The sequence below is a fragment of the Cariama cristata genome, unplaced genomic scaffold (genome assembly GCF_000690535.1).
Source record: "Cariama cristata isolate BGI_N322 unplaced genomic scaffold, ASM69053v1 scaffold3955, whole genome shotgun sequence".
NCBI lineage: Eukaryota > Metazoa > Chordata > Aves > Cariamiformes > Cariamidae > Cariama > Cariama cristata.
Window position 1 is genome coordinate 108,276 of NW_009615651.1, and position 22,151 is coordinate 130,426.

At 38.2% G+C, this 22,151-nt stretch overlaps 1 protein-coding gene across 1 annotated transcript in view; it reads right to left on the reverse strand.

Annotated features, from left to right (window-relative positions):
- Positions 1-22,151, reverse strand: part of MCTP1 (multiple C2 domains, transmembrane 1) — a 131,148-nt gene that overhangs the window by 99,205 nt on the left and 9,792 nt on the right. Inside the window, exons 4-6 of the mRNA XM_009699887.1 lie at positions 17,152-17,338; positions 12,060-12,153; positions 38-140 (exon numbers count right to left, since the gene is read on the reverse strand). Of these exons, the coding sequence (XP_009698189.1) occupies positions 38-140; positions 12,060-12,153; positions 17,152-17,338 (384 nt within the window). The remainder of the gene's footprint in view (positions 1-37; positions 141-12,059; positions 12,154-17,151; positions 17,339-22,151) is intronic.

Here is a 22,151-nt window from a genome sequence, read left to right on the forward strand (position 1 = left end):
CCCCCCCCAAAAAACCTCACAAAATCCAAACACCTACAATGTGAAGATTTTGTTCCATTCTGGATTGAGGTTCTTGTAGACAGTATGTGTCAGCAGTCGGTCATTGTTCAATTCAACTACACAAAATGGGTCACTTTTACCTATAAGAGAAAATTTGGAACAAAACTTATGAACTAAGAAAACACACCATGAGCAAGATTTATATAAAAATTTGGTTTGCTTTTCGTTTGTTTGTTTGTTTTTTTCCTAAGCTGCATTCTAATTCTCTCAGGAATTAATTCAGGGAAGTCCTGTGGCCTGCATTATATTCAACATGAGTGTAAGAGGCTATTCATCTCTGTAATCTATTAATATTCTTCACTAAAAGAACATCTTTTTTGTCTTTAAAAAAAATTTAAAAAAAAGTCACCATACAGATGAAAAAACAGCATGTTCCTAAAAGGTGCCAAGCACCCTTCTGAGACAGCTAAGAGAACTTTACTTTAATGGTGCCAATCCTACATTGACTGTAATGATAACATAATTAGAGCATTTTGATATGTAGGAAATGTATCATTCTGTATTATTTGTAATAACATAGCACCTGTGATACTTACCCAAAGATTACTATGCCCTACATGTTTCACGCTGTACAAATCCTCTCCCCAAAATCAAAAAGCCATAAAGACAGTCTCAGATAAAAGCCTAACACCAGAGAAAGTGGGCAAGTACAATTAAACAATGAGACAGTATCAGCTGGAAGGATGGTCTGTAGTCTCAGCACAGCAGAAGCTCAAACGTGGTTGAGATTTTTGTATACATTAAAGCACAATGAAGTAGCTTTGCATACACTTACAAGAAGGTCTCTCAGCATGAAAGCTACCACAGGAGAAAGTAGGAAGATGCTGCTTTGAAAATGTACGATGTAGATAATGGAAGCAGTATCCTAGACTGAATATGGAAGTTGATTTTTTTTTTTTTAATCTAAAGAAAAAGAACGGGGTAAGCAAGTGTGTGTGTGTGTGTGTGTGTGTGCGCTCCTGAATGTGAAATAAGCAGCTTATAGCCAATGACTGCAGGTGAGCAGTGCTCAGATATCAAGCAAAGAGCAAGAAAAATCATCCCAACTGAAAGTTTAGGGGAAGACATGGAACTTATACTAAGCTTTTACACAGATATCCTCAAGGCCAAGGTTTGTATTTGGAAAGGAGATGAAGGAAAGTAGGCACTCAAATCTCGTGCTTAACAACAGCCTGGCTGTGTAAAAAAGTTGCTCTCCAACAAGGGAGGAAGCAAAAGAAGGGACAATTGGTATCTGCGGGGTTTCAGGACAACCCTCAAATTTCCTGGAAGGGGAAGAAGGTGTTGCAAGGAAGATTTGAGGAACAGCTATGATGGAAGGAGTAGTAATGAAAACATGAGGGGCATGGTGAGAAGACAGTTGTAATAGAAAGGTAAAAAAGGGAAGAACTCACGGTGTGGAGTAAATTACTTAACTTCTCTTTCAAGTCATGGCAGCAATGACCACCACTACAAATGTGGACCAAGGCAGAGAGATGCTATCCCTCCCACCTATTTTGATTTCCTCCAGTAACTGAAGGAACAACCTTTGCCTTTGGCACAGAATACAAGCGTATGCGTTATTTTCATGTAAGGCTACAAATACGTAAGTAGAAGGCTGTATAATAAATTGCTGCTCCCGGAACCCAAGGCAACGCTGTCTGATGGAAATAAACAACGGAGTTGCATAATACAGAGTGACTCGTTCCTGTCTCTGGACTTTTCTTTGGACAGCAAGTGTTCAATATTGAGTGTTGGCATTGGCCTTCCACAATCAAATCTAGCACACTAAGCAACTGTATTTCACAATGTCTTCAATAACTCCATAATGCTTTGTCATGCATTATAAGAAGCCATAAACTGAGTAGCTCAATGGGGTTACATTAATGATATTAGGGAGGCATGTAATTTGTTTCATACCTTATACAAATGACAATGAAATCAATATTTAGACAAAGCTGTCCAGGGGTCACATCTCCCAAACTACACTATTGATTCAGACTACAGCAGAGGTTAATGTGCATATTATCAACGTTAATGATAAAGAGTAATTGTTTTAAACACATTGTGAATTACAGTTAGAGTTTATGTTTACCTGCTCTAGAAAACAATATACTACTGAATCTTTCCCATTCAACTTGAAAAATTATTACTTCATTAGTCAGCAGAGATGGTTATATCACACATCTCAATGTTCTACTTCACAAGCCTAAAAGGTGTTAGGAAACTTAAACAATTCACATTTATTTAAGTTCTTTAGATTTCAGTGTTTGAAAAAGAAACACCCAGAAGACAGTTAAAATAACAAGGCAGAACTGACACAGTGGGTAAGCTAGGTGATATTACTTTATCTCCCTTTTTAAAGTATCATCAATCATATTTGCATATGATGGTGCAATGTGATTTGTGCCTATTAATCGTACACAAACACAGGAAAATGTACTGCAGTGTCTAAAGGCCATCTTCTGTAAACAAAGAGAAGGCATTTACTACATTCATTTATTTTCCGCATCTGTTGACATGCACTTTTTCAACGACTCTCCTTATAGTTTCATATGAATATCAATCCACTTAAGCAAGCTAAATAATATGTAACGTTAATCATAGAAGTCCTTGATCAAACCAAAGACAAACGGTTTTCAGAAATAAAAAAATCCCCCTCTCATGCTCAACATTTCATGTCTCCTGCCCCCTATAACTTGAAAACAGCTCGAGACCAAATTTGACAAAAGGAAATATTGTGAAATGGTACAAGGGAAGGCCCAAATATCATGGTTGACAAGCAGAAGCTTTCCAGCTATGAACACCTCTGCTAAGGAGTATTGTTTTTACCATATGAGGAGGGTATGAAGTTCCCATATGCAAAGCCCTTCACCATCGCCTATGGGCACTTCTTCTGTACCAAGCTGGGTATATGAAAGGCAACGCTCTTCGCTGACGTGCTAAACATATGGTATGCGCAAACGTTATTTGGATACCAACCCAAATAAGTGAACATGTTCCAGAGAGACAAAGCCAGAGCAACATACAAGTACTTGGTGAAACTCATATCCATCTGTCATCTTTCAAGTTCTCATTATTAGAAAGAATAACTGCAATCCTAACTCTCACTGACAGCCATGGCAACCTGCTGCATTGCAAGAGTGCTCAAAATAACGGGATCACTCCCAATGAAAGCCTTAAGAGAGCACTAAAATACTAAAAGATGTCATCCTTGGTCCTCTAGGAGGACCAAGGAAATCCAGGAACTTAAAACTTGTATTCATCACTGTTATCATTCAAGACCTGTACCTTAAGCACAACACATACTCTAACCAAGGCAGCCTCAGACAACTTCTGTCTAGTTAATGCAGCTAGCAATTTCAAACAAGAGACAGAAAAATGGTTTTCCTCGTTTTTATATAAAAGAACCACACATGTTCAGAAAAGTATATGCTGTCCATCTAGCAGTTCTAAAACTACACTTAAAGACCTCTGATTAGGCTTGTGCTGCTGAAGCTCAATTACATCATTCTAAATGATGCTGTCATCACAAGTATGCCTTTCACTTCAGACTAAATCATGACTGTCATATATCACCGTATATCACCTGTCATTTGTTGAGAAACTCCACCTAAATCCCTGGGTCTGCTGAGAATCTTCCAACTAGCTCCCGGCTTCATGCCTTTCGTAGGCCTCCAGCTACTGTTCCAGTGACTTTAGAGGTACTGAACTCTATTGATCAGGATCCACAAACTTTTTCTGAATACAGCCCTAAACATGTGCTCAGTGCTGTGCAAGGTAAGATGACTACCATCTGCTTAAGGCACTTACACATTAAAAGCATGCTCCCAGTACCACCAGAAACAGCACTTATGATTTTGAGTAATCCCACGACCTCAGTGGGACTAATCACTATTATACCTACCACTGTTTGAAGGAATTCATGATACAAGTAGGTAGTAACAACCAGCGAAGTAGACCTTCCAAATTACTGAAATCAGACCTGCAGTAAACCTCAACAAGAAGTAAAACAAATCTGTTTAATCCATTCTGTTGCTGTAATGTCTCATGCTTTTTGGACTCTACTTGTACAGTCCTAAGGGTTCCTGAATTGACAGAAATAAAGCGCTAATTTACATAATACGCATAATAATCTTGAAGGGAAAGCAGCTTCTCTTTTGACGGCTCTCCTTCACCTTTTTTTTCACCTTTGCCCACTACAGACCTGGACTATCTGTGAATGTCCCCTAGAAGGAATTCTACTTTGTAATGTAAGCTACCACTGAAAAAAATTAAAGAACTACTTCTCTTTTGAAGCTTCCCATTTTATTCATCATGCCACACATTGCATCTAGTTTGACAGATATCCTTGTTTGTGCTATACTGTATCGCGTTTAATCTTTAGACAGCTGGCAAGACCGGAACACAAACTGAGATTACTTTACTTAGATCTAAGTATTTTACTTCAATCAGCACTATGTCCCTTACATTGCACACTACACACACATTAATTAAAACGTTAGTCTTTTACTTGTCACTTTACTTCTCAGGACTATCGCATGCCCCTTGATGAACTATACACCCATCAACTGAAACCAGCCCAACTTTACAACAGTGGTCAAGCTGCAAGAGAGGCTAACCAGGAACTAGTCAGGTCTTCTTCGTTATTTGCGTCAAAACTCAAAGTCCCCCACAGCCCAGGAAGTTCATCACGAAAGAAACAAAGTCCGTTCGGAGCTAGTATTCATTATCTGGATCTCAAAAGGTTGGCCACTGCAACAACTTTTTTCTCCTGCAAGTATATAAAACGTACTTTTTCATCATAAAATAGAGATCTAAATAGTGATCATTTTCAATTGCTTCTTGAAATATTTAGAAAATCAAAACAACAAAATGTCAACCTCCACACAATTTTAGTTTCTGAATTTTCTTCTCAAGTAGCTACAGCACCACATCACTTAACAGTTTTGCTGTGTCTTTCACTTGGTAAAGTTTGGGAAAGGCACTTTACATCAGTTCAAAGGCCACAGCACTTCTACATTTGTAGATTAGTTGGCGTGCTATGCTAGAACTCATCAGCAAGCACCAAAGATGCTAGGTGGCTTGTGAACCTTTGCGAACCGATGTTCTAGGGCTGGTGGACCGGTCACAGACACAGGCCACTGCAGCCTATCTTCCAGGTTGGAGGTGAGCTGGGCTCTGTCCAGTCTACTGGGCATCTAAAACATCAGAACATTGGGTGCCATCTCAAATTCACCTCCCAAAGTACTGCTTTTTCACAAGAGACTGAATGACGTAAGCAATTCAGATGCAAGCATCTTTTGTTTGTATAAATACAAACTTTACCTGAATATTAGAGCTGTCAAACTGCAGTACAATATAATTCATATTTCTGGGCAAGTTAAACAGATATATCCTTCAATTGTCCCGGAGGGGGAAGTTGTCCAATAAAAATTTTTGATTTTTGATAGATTGTTTTCCCAGCAAAAATTCATTTGGGGGCACAGCAATTCTTCCAAAGAGGGACTTCAATTCAATATAATTGCACTCTTGCACTCACTTGCCAGCTCCACTTGTACACAAAGCAGAATTTTCCTTGATGAAAAACTATCAAAGCTTAAATTTACATTTCTTGCTTGCCATGTTTTGTACAAATTAAACTGTGATGTCCTTTTATTATAAAACTCTATTAAATACATGCATTTGTCTCCAGAAAACTGCATGTCATCTGCATATTATTTGGTTAATATTGTGAAAAAGGAGACTTTAGTAAACAAACATATGGAAATATCCATATTTTATGCAGTAAGATGATTCCCTGGTTTAGAGAGGAAAAAAAAACCACCTGTGTACAGTCATAAAGATCATGCTTTTCTGTTTTCAATCTTTAAAAATCCAGCCTGTAGGAAGGACAATAAAAAATCAGAAAGACCATCAGTCACTGTGGAATGACTCTGTCTTTCTTAACCAGGGCTGCCATGGACTTTTACAAGGAACCACCATTGACGCGATTGCTCTTCAGAGTAGATGCAAGCCGAGAAGCATATGGCACATCTACCTGTCCCCTGAAAAACTTACTGCACTTCATGAGGATTAACTGGCAAGGTACAGCAGATAGCATGGGGCTAGCTCCCTGTGAGCCCTGTGGAGATGCTTCTACCATGGTTATAGAAGGCATGCATTGCTTCAGTGTACGTCCAGAGACACAAATAATTGCTTCGTTTTGTTTCTTCAACAGTCTTCTCAACAAAAGGAACCATGTGGCAGGCCAAATAGAGAGCGGCATTTAACATCTCCCTGCCACTGATCAGTCCGTAAAGTTACACAAACTGATAGTCAACTCCAGCATTGGCTAGACCATGAACTGATTTTAAGCAAATCGCTAACTTTATGTTGAACTAAGTACTACATGAATTTTTACACCATTCAAATTGCATTATCAAAACTGAACTAGAACCACAAAGACTACTAAAAATGTTTTTGGATAGTTTAAAAATTTAATAAGAGATTTCAATTCCATTTCTTCTTTTAAAAGTCAAGTTCACAAACCACGACTTCGCAAAGTTCAACCAAGTTTAAGGTGGTTATGAAAGCTGAAATATTGTTTGAATATTTCATAGGCTATTACGGTTCTCCCTTACTGCTGGCCATGCCTGTCCATTACGGATCTAAGTCCCCACGGCCAAAAAAAGGCCTTTATTTTTTGGGAAGACAAGACAGCCAGTTCATGACTCTGGGGGGCAGTGCCACTCATGCAGACGCTAATGTCACTGATGTTGTTCCAAGCTCCCTGCCAGCCAGCTGCTTGCGACAGAGCAGTCAGTCTGACCTTTGGCCAGGAGGAGGGATGGCTCAATAGCATGAGAAGCTGCCTTATCTAATGGATTAAGTACAGGACCCAAGCCAAATGCCAACTTTGACAAGGACTCGCTCTGTCGGCCTTAGCTGAGTCAGTTCACCTTTCTTAGTTTTCCATCTTTAAATTGGAAACGGTAATTCCTCTTTAACAGTGCTGCTGCAAACACGTTGCAATGGACTGACATAACGAATGCATGAGATGCCTTACCAGGCGATTCAGTGTAGTGCCACTCTCCTGTTAAACTCGTTTCCACAGAATACGTACAGAATAAAAAAAAAAAAATAATGCTAATAATCACAATTCATCCTTTCACTGTATGTTTAACCCTAAATGCTATAGTTAACTACAAAAAACCAAGTCTTTTAAATCATAATTTTGCCATTAGCATCCTAAAACTGCTACTTTCTTAAAAAAGAGAGTTTTGCAGTACATGATATTGGACTGATGTCTTCAGGCAACCTATATGATTGGACCAGGTTAGATTTTATCTACCACAGAATACTGCCCATCTAGTAGATTTCTGTACTTTGTGAAGATAATTCAAGTGTATATTGAAATCTGGTTGCACTAATTGACAGAGCAAATTACTTTTGGAATCGTATTTCCAAAGGGCCTCTGAATTTATTCCTTCAATTTTACATGCATGGGCTTCCATACCTTTGTGAATTTAACGTTTGTGTACATCACTCTGACATTTCCTAGCATTTGAAGAACAATTTCAAAGACTATTTTTACACATGTGGTATTAGGACATTTTAGTAGAACAGATTTTAGAAAACTCATTTAGATTCTGAACATTTAGCCACCTTGGTATCTTCACCCTACTTTCAAGTACTTTAATCAAAATTTTAACATGGAATTTTCTTAGCAGAGAGGCTGAATTCCAGACATAAAACTGAAAAAGAAGAAAAAAAAAAAATTCTGCCTCATTTTCTATGCTTAATTTCTGTTCTTCAGAGGAGGAAAAGCCTGAAAATCTTTTGACTGTAAACCTAAATATCACAGAGTTCTTTAGTAAAAACCGTTTGATAAAGCAGGTTCTGAAATCACGGTACCCAAAAAAACCCGCAGACAATTGATTAATAATGAGGTCAGAAATACAAATAAATTTACTTCTAATGAAGACTGGAGACACAGTCATCAAAGTGTTAAAAATTCATTTCATGCACATCTCATTTGCCTCTTAGCTGATATTTATCACATAATTCTGTGAGAAAGTAGAGGCCTAAGATGCTCCAGATAAATGTCTCAATTAATTGTACAGAGGTAGCCCTCTTTGAGCTGAACCAGAGCTGTGAGCTCTTTATTAAAAGCACTATTCTGTAGCCTGTAACCTTGTTCCTTGACTCCTCTCTAGTTTCCAATTTAAACAAGTCCCCATGCGGCCCGCTCTAAAGGGCTTTGTCTCCCTGTCATTGTTAAGAGAGCCGAGGCATCCTGGAAGTGTGAAATCAGACCTCATGAGCTGAACGGTTCCCCAGGGAACGCCGGACCGCGCAGAAGGTCAAAGTCATGGGCTGGACCATCTGAAAGCGTCTGATCACCGGTCTGTGACACAGGGAGCAGGGTGGGGGCAGGGGGAGAGGGGAGCCAGGGGGCTAGAACTGAACACATCTTAATTAAAGCCCAAAGACAGCAAAACAAACTGTTTTCTAGGCAGGCCATCACACGGAGCTTGGATTTTGCTCTGCTAATGAATCCGTGTTGTTAACTATTATTCCTTAAAATAATGGGACCTTCGCTGAAGTTGATCAAACCTGTGGCATATCTTTTCCCACCCTGCTTGCTTCTCGTCAACAATAAGGCAGAGGTTTTGAATTTTATTTTGTGGTACAAGGAAAAGGAGGAATGCATCTGCCTTGGTAAAGGAGACCCAAGCACTGCAAGCAAAGCCAGCAGCCTTCCACCATGACCCACCTATACGTAACTTTGCTGCAGAAGGAATACGCTTACCTGACTATTGCCTAAACTGGCACTGTGTCATGGTGAAGGGTCTACTGCTTTCCAAAACTTATACGGGTTAGGTGAACAGAATGCGTATTAATTTCAGAGGCCAACTGGCATGATGAATCCACTACACTTTACGTTTTACTGCACCATCTGAATATTTCTTCACGTAAAAGGACATCGCTGTAGGCACACATGCTGCCACACCAGGGCTCTGCAAGCAGCTGAACCCTTGAGGTGTTCTGCCTGTCTTCCAGAGGAACCACAAGCAGGGAAGGACACGGGGAAAGGGGAAAATGTAACTTCTTTTAGCTGAGGATTTAGGGAGAAAACAGCCCCGCACTAAAGAGCTAAAACACAATGGAAGATTTAAATGAAACTTTCTTCTCAGAATGAGTCTGGTGTTTTTTCCATCTCTATCTCTTTTGTAAGACTGCAGTCTCAAAAAAACATATTACAAAATGTGTATTTTCCAGGAAGGGGTATTTGCTGTGACCACAATTTCCAACAGAACATAATTTTGCATTGGTGGAAGCCCTAAAATTGTATTTTGACCACGGAAAGATGCTGTTTTTCTGCCAGAAACATCCTCACAGACCCGCCAATTCTCTCGAAGGTCCCGGTCCTGGAGGACTGGTGTGGAATCTCTCAACCCCTCAGCGGTCCTCCCTTGCAAGCAGGCTGAGTGAGGGCAAGTCTCACTTTGCTCTTGTCTGGGGTATTTTTAAAACGCAGTTAAGGCATGTTCGAGCAGCGTCCCATTTTCAAACTGGCAGTGCCCACTTGCTGCCCTGCCCACAACTTCACTGAACTTCAGCCCACCCTGGCATCTTGTTCAACACATGTGTCTGGGGGGGTAGTAAACTGAGGCCTGAACCAGCACCCTTAATCTCTCTCTTTTTTTAAAAAAAAACCCTCTACTAATCGTAATGATTTGAAGTGCACTGTCCAACACTGGGCTATTGAGACTGGAGAAAAAACTGCCCTTGACTATCAACAGTTTATTAGGGGCTTAACTGAAGTGACCTACTGTAGTAGCATTCAGCTGAACAAGGCTATGGGCTTTCTGTGGAAAGGAGAAGAATTGAGGGTTTCATTAAAAAGTAATTTGTGCTTTTTACTCATTCATTCAACGGGAGTCTCAATTGCTCTTTATTCACACAGAGTTAATACAGTATTACAATGCTGCTCAATGAATGTATGGTAACAAAAGAAAAATTTCACATTTTGAAAGGAAAAAAAAATCCTTGCAACTGTAGTAAGATTGATGACTACTTAAAAGATTACAGAAATCTTTTTCCGTCTGTGCTTATGCTTAATGATGGAATATTAAGGATTTTTAAAATCCATTCAGTGCAAACTAATAAATTTTGATTTATTACTTCACATGAAAAGATCCCTGAAAGTGAAATGGGATATGTTCAGCAGACAGGAAACAGAGCAAACCACACAGGTACTATACAGGTGTTTCAGCTACTTTTCAGGCTCAGGGGAGGGCAAAAGATTAACTCTGAAAAAGCAATATAGTAAGAAGAGCAAACTAGTCCTTCACTTTTACTCACACAAGCAATCCTTAGTCGTGTAAGTTATACCACTGATGACAGCGCTCTCCACACTGACTAATTTAAAGTATTGCCCAGTTGAATAACGATGGAGGGTCAAGTTTTATACAATTTTTGCAAACATCATTTATTGACAATCACCAAATAACTACTTTGAGTTATTTCTAAATATCACTATACAAAGTTTAATCTGAAATGAATGATTGGTACATACCTGCAAGTTACTAAAAAGACGACTACTACAGTAGTCAATAAAAACCCCTTCTCCCCTTTTCAAAATACCCGGTATCTTTGTCCGAAATATACAATGATTTCTATAAGGTCTGGAATGCACAGCCATCTTATAAAACATATGTCATATAAATGTTCTTTCTTGCTAACGAACAAAATATGTGGGACATGGGAAAGTATTTAGTGTTCTCCTCTGTCTTCCTGACCGTCATTATAAATGCAACGTCTGAAAATTTTTGGTAGCTCTGTAGATCTTTAATTGAATCAAATGTATTTCCAAAAAATTTGTTCAACCAGCACAAATGACATGTTGATCTGGAGAAGTCGAAGATTGAATGAGGTCGGGGACTGAATTATCCCATTTGCCCCTGAATAACTTAATCTCTCTCTCTGTTCAGACCACATTGGATTAAAAGGTCAAAGCAGAGTGAGGAATCTTTAGAAGCATTTCTCCAACCACCCCAAAAATAGAATCTGTTATTTTGCATGCCACAAACTGGATGATCAGTTTCAGAAATAAAATGTTTGCTCCGTTACCTTGTCTGAGAAAAAAACCTCAATTCTGGTACTCACTCTAATTTACAAAAAACTATTAAAAAGTGAGTATGCCACTATATATATCTACATCTGCTCCTGTAACAGAACATTTATGTCCAAATTGCAGTTAAACCAGCTAAATTAGTATAATTTCTTTTTTTTTTTTTTTTAAAGCAGAGATGGCTATTTTCTGACAGAAGCAGCTCATTTTGCTCAATTCAACTTGTGCAGTGTGAAGGTGATTGTACTTAGAGGAGATAACTTGGACATTTCTAGAGAAATATGGTCAGTAGGGCTGAAGTACTTTTTCTTTATTTTGAAAAGCAAAAGGTTAAATAATCCATTCAGCACGTACCACATAAAATAGAAAATCAAAAAATATTTTCTCTTTTCCCTTTTTTAAACAGATAAGCAGCAGGTACAGGAAATGGCATTTATTTGAAGCGTCTGAAATCAACAGCAGCCTTGCTAAATATCTGCCAGATATCAAGCGGTTCTTTTGGCAATAACTTTAAAGTAGTATCTAAGTAGCACCTTTCATTTGCCTTGTCCTTTGAAATTCAGCTTTAATTTGGATAATTTCATACACTATTATCTACCAGAAAAAGAAGTCTTTTCTATGTATTTTTTCTGGGACCTCTGATGGAGGAAAATGTATATTTCAGCCTCCTGAGAAATAACCTATGCAGGGTTCTGCTAGCATTAGAATGACTCGCTGTCTTGCTTACAAAAGTTCTGTTTGTTTGTCTGTGGATTTTTTCTTTAATGAGCAGGAGGTGAGACTGTGCAAACAGACAATAATTCTTAGATAAACATCTGTTTTAAACTTTTTTTTTTTCATGTCTAAAAACGCCCAGTCTTACGATGGTATTTACTGTCACAGAAACTAAATGAATCCTTGCCTGTGACATCAGCTGCCATCAATGCTTCTGCCCTGATGACCTTCACCTGAAGAAATCCCACATCCTTTATGTTATGGAACATCATCATTGGACTCTAAAAAATATAAAAAGAAATATAATTCTGGATTGCAAAAAAGACAAACCAAAAGCAATATTCATAGTCTCCTCCCTAGGCCAGATATAAGTTAGTTTAATTCTAACATACTCATACTTTTAAATATTATTTTCTGAAGAATATACAGTTGTCAGTGTTTCTTTCAGTATTTTGCAACTTTAACTTACCAATGAAAAATGCAAAGGACAAATTAGAATACGAATGATTAAATATAACACAAATTCTACTGAATTAATCCCCTAACAATACATGAACAACTGTCCATCAAAATTTTAAATGACAGTAATGTATTAACAAAATTAATACAAACAATAAAACACTTCCTCTCCCTGAATACCTTTGTGAGATCTATATTCACATTTTCCCTTTGATGGCTTCAGTAATATTTTGAACAGTGACTTAGGGCCAGTATTGTTTTTGTTGTAGTTGATCATTATATGCAAGCTTGCACGCAGCATATATAAGCTTGTGTATAGCTTGCAAATAACATGAACAAAAAACAATCAAAAGAGGATTATAATTAATAATTTTCATAATAATCATGTCCAAAAAAGATGAAAAAAGGAATTAAAAGTTCCAATTCCATGGCAGAAAGCTCTTACTATAAATATTTTTTTAAACATAAATTTCTACAATATCTACATATATTAAAAAGAGAAAGGAAAAATTAAAGAGTAGACTAACACTTGAATTTATTCATCCAACATAGCTTTAGAAAGCTACTTGGAAAGTGTGTTCTGTTGCTGCTCTTTTTTCAAATAACTGAAAGTAACAAACTGGGAGTACTGCACCAGTTACGTGTGATATGCTAAAATTCTCCAGCTCTAACAGAATATAAGTTAAAAGTTGCAGAATTTCAAACGATAGAACATTGAATGCAGCTTTGAATCTGCAATCAATTAATACTGAATGTGGCATTATCATTCAATTTTCAGATAACTTATGGGAGGAACGCCAAAGGAAGGGACTAAAATTAGATTTTCAAATCCATTTTAAATGACAGATATATGTGGCCTGATTTTTGGTTGTTTTTGCAAGTCTTGTTCATAAATACTAGCACATATCTATATTTTGAAGTATTTTAAGATCTGGACCAATGCATTGAATGCCTGTGGCCTTTTCTAAAATTTTAATGTAGTGCAGGTGGAACCTTTTCCACTGCTTCTGATAATGTTCCGATTTCTAGAAAACGCAACCCTCGGGTAAAACACCAAGTCAACAACTCTAATTTATTATGAAGGCAAAATCGACTGTTATGGAAAACCAGAATAAATAACGTCACTGATATGAAAACCACAGGTGCTTCTTAAACGAAATATTAAATGTCAGCTTGCAAAAACTACAGTATGTTTATGCATAGATAACCTATCCATTAAAATGTTAGACATATACAATGCATCCCCATCATTTTTACTAATAAGACAGTTGTAAAAGTTAAATCACACATACTAATTTCGTAAGACCCAACTGACCATTTATGTTTACAGTGGAGGTTTGACTCCGGTACACTGAATTGGGGAGTCCAGTCACATGCTACATACATATTAATACACACATGCATGTTATCACATACTACTATTAACCATGCATGCATGGTTAATACATTTTTAGCATTTTTAACATGTTAGTCATCAGAAATACAGCTTAAAAATACTGGTGGTCAACTTCAACCAGCACACACTCAACCCTCTGCTTATGTACTTACAAGCTGAGGGTAGCAGAGACGGTGTTACAGATAGCACTGTTATAGTTCAAAAGCATGTTGGCACCATCCCTGATTTATTACAATAACAATCAAGGTTTGGAAGCTCCTTATCAGAACTAGTACCACAATGGAGATAATTCTGCTGTAATGCCACAATGAAAGTGAAAGGATTTACAAAAATGTTTCCACATTTTACCCAAGTTTCCCAGTGACTGAAACAAACACCAAGCTGCAGAAAGAAAACAAAGCAAAAACCAAACACAGAGCAAGCCAAGCAACTGTCCCCTTCCTGCAATGCCGTACAGTCCCCTTTTTCCAAATTTCACCCTGGTAAGCTCATTCTGCAAAAAGGCACCAGTGCTGCATTTCACTTCGGTACCTTTGTTAGCATCCTGCAGAATAATTATTTTTGAACTTTTAGTTCCTGCAAGTCAGCTGGTTTAGATTCATTTACTGCACATGGTGACTGCGGAGACTGCTGAAAATGTATACAATGCCACAGCAGAGAATCTGGGAGAAGCAAATTACTTTAATACATTACTCTAAATACATAACTTTAAGTAATGATTTATCAGATGATATTCTGTCTTCTTATTTATGATTATTGTTGAAGGCCTCAAAACCTGCATGGTTTCTGAAGCCTGAAATTTCCATAGCAGAGGATTCCATGATTTGCTGTGAATCTTTTCAGCCCTCAATAGATGGGAAAAGATTGAAATGCTCTGGAGATGAGTCCTCTTTATTTTTTTAATGAAAGGCTGTATAATATATTTTCTGTATGGCTGCAGCAGCTGTCAGGGAGAGCATCTCAGTTCAGCTCTATTATGGGAGAAGCAATACCCCATCCTATGGCATCGAGATACACTGAGGGGCCAGTACTGATTGACAGCTTGTCACCATGACGTCTTATTCCATCTCTGTTATGGAGAAAATTAATGTCACACCACCAGCCTTATGACTCGCTGTCATCTTAGAACTGCTCACCTTTTATCAATGCTCTAAATAACATTTCAAGCCCATCGTCTCACGGTGGACAATCTGGTCAAGGGACATTAAATCGGATGACTGTGAAATGTCATAATAAAAATGGAATGCTAACAACTTCTTCTCTAAACTAGCTCCTCTGGTTTTTAAACTGTGACAAGGGGGACTGTGGGTTCAGCACACCCGTTCTGAAAAGGTCATACAATCTCGCTTGGTCTGTACCCATTAATGCGCCCCCCTCCTCACCCCAAAAGGAATTAATCTTTTCAGACAATTGTAGTAAAATAATGGTTCAAACAGTAATGCCTGTTTAATTTGTAAGGCTCTGATGTTCAGCTACAAATGGTTAAATGACAGTAATAGAGTCATTTTCCAAGGTTATTTGATCTGATGGCAAGGTCAGCTCATTAACTGTTTTTGGCTGCAGAAAGAGTGCAAAATACATCCTTCAAATGGAAGCTAGATTTTTTAAGAGGACAAAAAATAAACCCCAAAATACAGCCAACTCAAGGGGGAACAGTACCTCTTGCTAATTGCATACTCTTTCTTTGTATCGGTTCTGAAGTAGAGATATGAATACGAAAGACAAATCAAACATCTATGAAGATAAACTATTTGAATTTTGTCAATCCTTGTCATTTCTTTTTTGTGCTGTCCACTGGTCATTTTAATAAAACCAGTAAAATTTATCAAAAAGATGTAGTGATGCTACAATTTTCAAAAAAACATGAGAAATTCATGCCTCTGCAATATGAACATCTTCGAAACGTTTTCAAACGCATACAGTAATGTAAATATAAGAAAAAACATGTATCTATGAATATGAAACAAACTGGAACAAATAGATCAATCTTACACCACATAATTATGCTTTACACTGGGGAGAAAAAATTGAGAATTTAGGAAAACCGATTAATAACACACAGTCATAAGATGTTTCTATACTGCTATTAAATTATCAAAACCATCAGTATCACTTGACTGCCATATCATCATACACAATAATCTACAGAAATACAATATTGTTGCACTTGGTAGCAAGAAGTATGTCACCTCAAAAAGGTACCCATCAGAAATTTATTATATTTATAAAGATCTATTCTGACAATCACAGACTGCGTTCGTGGATTCCAAAATGTGCAATAACGTTCTTAATTGTAATTATTTTTCAAAGATGGTGCTCAATACCTTAGCTCTCAGTTGGTTTAGGAATATTATGTTTAGCCTCACTAAGTCACCTCTATTAAACTGTGTTTATGATAACACTATTGGTGTATGAGTTGTACAAGCATTAGCAGACAGCTGATTCAGTGGAGATAGCCAGAATAAATTTGCTGAAGCGCACATCCTGCTAATCTGTTTGAAGAATATTGTACAGCATTAGTACTAGCACTTCATGTTATCTGCACAGCCTGATAAGGTACATCTTTATTAAATTCAGTTATTGAAAGGATGTCAGTCACGGAATAGGAATATTTTAAAATCTAAAAAAAAAAAACTAAGCGGCTCTTTGTTAGTCAAAGCTTGGTTTAATGGTTGAGTGTCTAGAGAAGCCTTTCTAAACACCTGGCAGCATTGTACAATAAAAGCTTTGTAATTTTAAGTGGAAATAGCTTCTTTTTTTTTTTTTTTCTTTTCTTTTTCTTTCTCCGTTTGTAGTCAGACAGTTACTTTTAGTGATTTAGGTACTAGCAAATGCTGGAGTAAGAGCTCCCCTCTCTGTTGCTTTGATAAAACTACATGGATTCTGTGTAATGTGAGGATGCTGGGAAATGAAAATAATTTGCTTCAGAATGTTTTGAAATGGTAATATTGTCTAAAACAATTACTTTCATGATACAAAATACTGCTCCAACCTCTAATGTGCAGACAAAAACCAAGTTTTCTTGCCCTTTAGTAGACGCTCAGAAAAAAGCTGAAAACTATTGGCACCTCAAACCATTTGGCATAAACACTCACTAGAAACTGTACAGTCACAAAGTGACCCCTCAGTTACTTTCTGCTTGGTAAAAATTATCTGCAAGGAAGTAAAATTAACCTTTTTATGTCACATCATCACCGCAAATAGCTGAGTTACTATGCAAAAAATACTTTATTGTATGAAGAGGATTTGTAGCCTTCTCGACGTTACCTGTACCACCCATGATAATAATAGTAACTAGTTTAAACAACTGTCATTGGCTGAATGCGATAAGGATATAAGGAATATATTTAGATTTCTGCCCCCTGATAGTTAGTATTTATATAAGCAAACATTTTACATCAAAGGGCAAAAAAGAACTCCATACATATCTCTTCAGTATCTCCTCTCGCTCCTTCTGGTCCTCCAGAGAGTTGACGGAGAGGTCAGAGATAGTGACTGCAGCCGAGGCTGTGAGAGTGACCAGCAGCACCAGGCATCCCTCTCCCTCCTCCAGCGGCATCTCCAACTTGTGGGTTTGCTCTTTGCTCAGGGTCGACAGGTCAACCTGGCACCTAGCAACAAACATTCTCTGTTAGCATATGGTTTTCTTCACATCAAACAACAGCACATGGGCTTACTCGCATTCAACTGGACAAAAAACCAAATAAGTAGAAATTCCTTTGCAGCTTCTGGAAGGATTTCTCTTCAGCTTCAACCCATGCTGCTTGCTTAACTTTTTTTTTTCTTTTTTTTAAAGCTGCAACCTGTTATGCATGTGAACAATAGATATTAAAAAGAACGTACACACAGTGGAAACAAGGTTAGCTAATATGCCTTACTCGAACGCAAAGAGAATTTTAAAAACCCAGCTTCAGATGCAAATTGTACTTTTTAATTACATCTCCTATATGAACACAAAACCTAAGTTTTGATGTGAGTATTTTTGGTACCATTCATCTTAACAACAGTAAAAATCCTCTCTTTAAAAAAAAAAATAAATCTGTGTGGACTTAATTGTGCTGGAGTTAACATGGTGGAGCATAGAAAAACAGGACTTGAGCACCACCCAAAAGGCTCAGCTCCCTTGCAGTAAGCTGTGCATGGCTCAGGGTCAACGCTTCGTGCAGGCATCCAGGATCAAATTTGATGCCACAACCCCCTATACAATAAGATGCCTCACGTTGTAATGAGCAGGGACTGCTTATAAGTGCACAGGGTGGCTGAAGCCAATCCACCCTGCTTGATCCCTTTCTGAATAACCCCGGCTGTACCATACACTGAACTAATGAAGAATGGCTCCGCATCTGCCAGCCAGCAGAAACAGCTTTGCAACATCTTTAAAAATAAAAGGTAGAGCATAGAAGGAAAAACAGTATCACTGCTAACAAAGAGCCGACCATAAGCTTTTAATTAAAACAAGAATACCTCAGGGTTAGTAATTACTCTCTGCACAGCTTAGAAGTTTTAATATTTTAATTTATGTATTCCACAAGTTTCAACCTTCCTAGATTGCAACTCTGAGCATGTCTAGAAATTCAACACCTGTTTCAAAAGTACTGCCAGCTTGTGCTGCACGGGGATTTCTATGAAAAAGCACTATTCAGAATACTTCTACTTGTAGCCTTCCCCAGTCATGTTTCGCCAATTCATTACTCTAAATAAAAACAATAACAATATTGAAATACAGTTAATGAATATATTCTATATATAGTTAAGCCCCTGAATACTTTCAACGATTATTTAATGTGACAAGCACATGTTCTATATGCCACTCTCACTAAACTAAACATCTAGCAAACTCTTTCCATAAAATGTCAATTGATTTTGAAGAGAACGATAATGTGGTGACCGCAGGGCCAATAAACTGAGAAAAAGGTGGCAGACATGAATAAATAGGCATTTAAGGACAGGAAATAGCCAATTATGAGAATAAATGCGGCTTCATAAAATGGGCGCTGTGCTATCGCAGGCAGATTAGATCTGCTACAGGAAAATTTCCTTTTAATTTTTTAAAAAACATTTACTGCCTGTCGCGCAGCTGTCAAAATTAAACTACTGCAAAGCTCAGCCAGTAACAGGGTTCACTCATTTTTGACTGAAAAAGATTTTTAACTGACATAGCATTCTGAGCCTAATGTTTACCTTTTACTTTGAACTCTGGACAGTAAGGAGCGCGAAATGAAATTAACAACAGTAAGGAAAGACTAAAGTTGTTGCTGTCAGTGCAGGCTGATGGTCAATACAAGTTTTGTACATGTAAATAGACTGTCAAATTTTTATTTAGGCTGCAGTGAGTAGTATGAAGCCCTCCTTAAGATAACAAATATTGTCATCAAGCGTTCAAAGCTGCAGTAGGTTAAGATGCCAGTGGTGTTAAATATTCTTTGATAGTTTATTTCAAAACAGATACCCCTCAAAAATATGTCTCTGCAACAATATTGCGACTTTAACCAATAATCATTGAAAGAACTAGTTAAGTCAGTAAAAGAATCAGAAAGTCGTTATGATACAAGTAATGCAGAAAGAAACCACTCCTGACTCAAAAATTGGCAACAAAAGTTACCCCCACTGGAACAAAAACACCGCTACATGCATCAGGAAACAGCAATGACTGTAAAATTACAGGGTTTACATCAGAGCTACAAGCGCCAAGTTCTCCAATTCTTGAAGTTACAGCACTTTTGCAACATTAGTAGTCCGTGCCATTTTTTATTTAGGCTAAAAGAAGCAACTGACAATTCGATTTTACCCATGCACCTTTCCTACAGCTATAAAGTATTCCTATTAGCACCACATCTAGAACAGATTACCTGAGAAATACGTCTCTATTGTCTGCTTGATAGATCTCCATGAACAGCCCATCACCAGCTTGTTATTTCCTAAAATCATACAAAGGGTAGGGAGTGATCTGGAAGCTTTTTCCCCCTGAAAGCCTTCACCATTTTACAGGAAAAATATCTGAAGGGTCCTCAGATAATCTGATAAAAAACTAGAGTTATTCTGTTAAGGAGTGCCACCATTGCGCTTTATGGAAATCTAGGCTAAGAGGGTCTCTGCGCATACACGGTCAGGGGAAAGCACATTTCTCATTCTGCGCCAGGTCCGCTCCTCGGGCATCGCAGGAGATGCAGCTCGAGTCTAACTCGAAGGTGCTGAGGCTCAAGGAGCATTCAGCATGAGGCGAGCACATGCATTTCAGTTGAAAGACTTTCCAATTTACAGACACTGTAAGAAAAATCACAAATTTTTTTTCATTAATAGTTGAGTGTTTCATTAAAAAAAAAATTTGTTCACTCTCACATCATATTTTCCTACAAAAAAAATTAAATCATTTTTTGTTAGATCTACTTTGCGCGCACCAGATCTTTGCATAGGACCAAACTAGTGAAGTAAGCTTGGTTTTACTGAGGCATTACCTGAGCACTACCCCTATCCTAGAATAACCTTTACAGACATCTGCAGGAAGCCCACAAAACTCTTTTTTGGATTAGATTTCCTTACAAGCACTGAAGTTAACAAAACACTTCTAAAGATAAACAGTTTTGGAATGTTCAAGTTGACAATGCCCCTTTACATTTTACTGAGTATACACAAGTATTCCAAGCTGTGAAGCTTTAGCAATGCTGACTTTTACATCAGATAAGATGTTCTCTTCAACGACGTTTGTCACCTACAACTGTTTCCATAGAGAACAAAGATGCTTGGAGGATGAAGGTGAACTTGAATGTTACCAGGAAGTGGTGCAGAATGAGCATCGCGGCGGTAGAAATTTTTGTCTTGCGTTCTCAAATTGAGGACCATGAAAAATTACAGCCATTTTGAGAAAGCCGTAAGTTGCATATGACCGGCAGCTCTCACACTGAAAGCAGCAGATTAACAGTAATTTTGGACAATTCAGTTTCTTACGGAATTACTATTTACATGCTGTCGCTGAAAGAGAAAGTTCTCCACCTGCGAAGAGGTCAGCGTGAAGAATTACAGTAAAAATAGCCATTAACTCCACAGACAGATTTTCAAGCATGGCTATAAATCACATTCCAGGGAATTTTAGTTTTTAGGGCAGATGGAGTATTTTGCACTACCCCACTGCTCCACACTGTATGGTCCCTTCAGTGCACACCTGTGTCAGCATGAGAAGTGGTGGGCAGGGGCACCAGAATGATCGCCCTCTGCCCAGCTGATCCCCCAGGGTCCCCCCCAAATCAGCTCTGCATGTGAACATTATCAGGCACCGTGCGGATCTGGATTTTCAAACCTTGAGAGATCAGAAGGGAGAAAAACCACGCAAGTGCCTCAAGCTCATGTGCCCGAGTATGACCAGTAAGTCACTGCAGAAACAGGGTACAGATCCTGTGGAGGAAGATTTGAAGATCTGAGGGGAATCCACCACTTCTCCGAAACTGTGTTCAGTGTGTTAAATCGCCCAAACTGTTAGAAATACATTCCTGGTTTATTTTTAATTTGAATATATCTGGCCTTTGGTTCTTTTTATGCTTTTCTTCACTCGGCTGAAAAAGCCTTTAGTGCTCTGTATTTTCTTCTAGTGAAGGTACTCATATATCATAATCATTATCTCTCCTTGATCTTCCTTTTGATATGCTAAACACCTTCAGCTCCCTATACATTTCGTTGGAACACATCTCCTACAGCCCTCAAATGACTTTTTGTAACTTTTCTGATCCAGTGAAATTCTCCTGCATGCTTTTTAAAGTGTGGAAGCCAGAACTATATGTAGTATTTTATTATCAGCATGTCTAAGAGGTAAAAATCACCTCCCCTCTCTAGTTCTAACAGAACCTGGAATGTAAGGCCGCGTTGGCACCCTGGTGAAATATCCTTGCTAATGAATGAATTACAAAGGTAGCGACATGACATAGAAGGCCTCTTAAAAGCCAGGTGGCCAGGCAAGGGAGAGACAGCAGATAGCGAGATCATTTTCTCACATGACAAAATAAAGCATAAAAGAGGAATTGGCACAATCCTAAGTGATAGGGACAGAAAAGCACCACTTGGCTACAACCCAGGCAACTTAATTATCATCATGACTTGTTCAGGAAGACAGCCTTTTAACTCCGCTGTGATCCAGGTCTATGCTGCTCCAAAGGATGCCAAGGAGAGGAAACTGTGCGATTCTGCAATTAGAACTGAGCTGGACACACATCAGAAGCAGCGAGGCATGAACTGCTACAATTTGTGAGACTCCGTATCCTTTATGAGCAGAGTACAATGTTCCAGTAAAACCAAGAAACAAACGGAGAGGGGAAATTCTGCAAAGCACCGACAGAAAATGACACGGCTCTGAAAGACAGGACTGCAGTAATGTGAAGTTCTTGGAAGAACCAGAGCGTGGCATTTTTTTAAATGTAAAGATAATGAGAAAGAAAT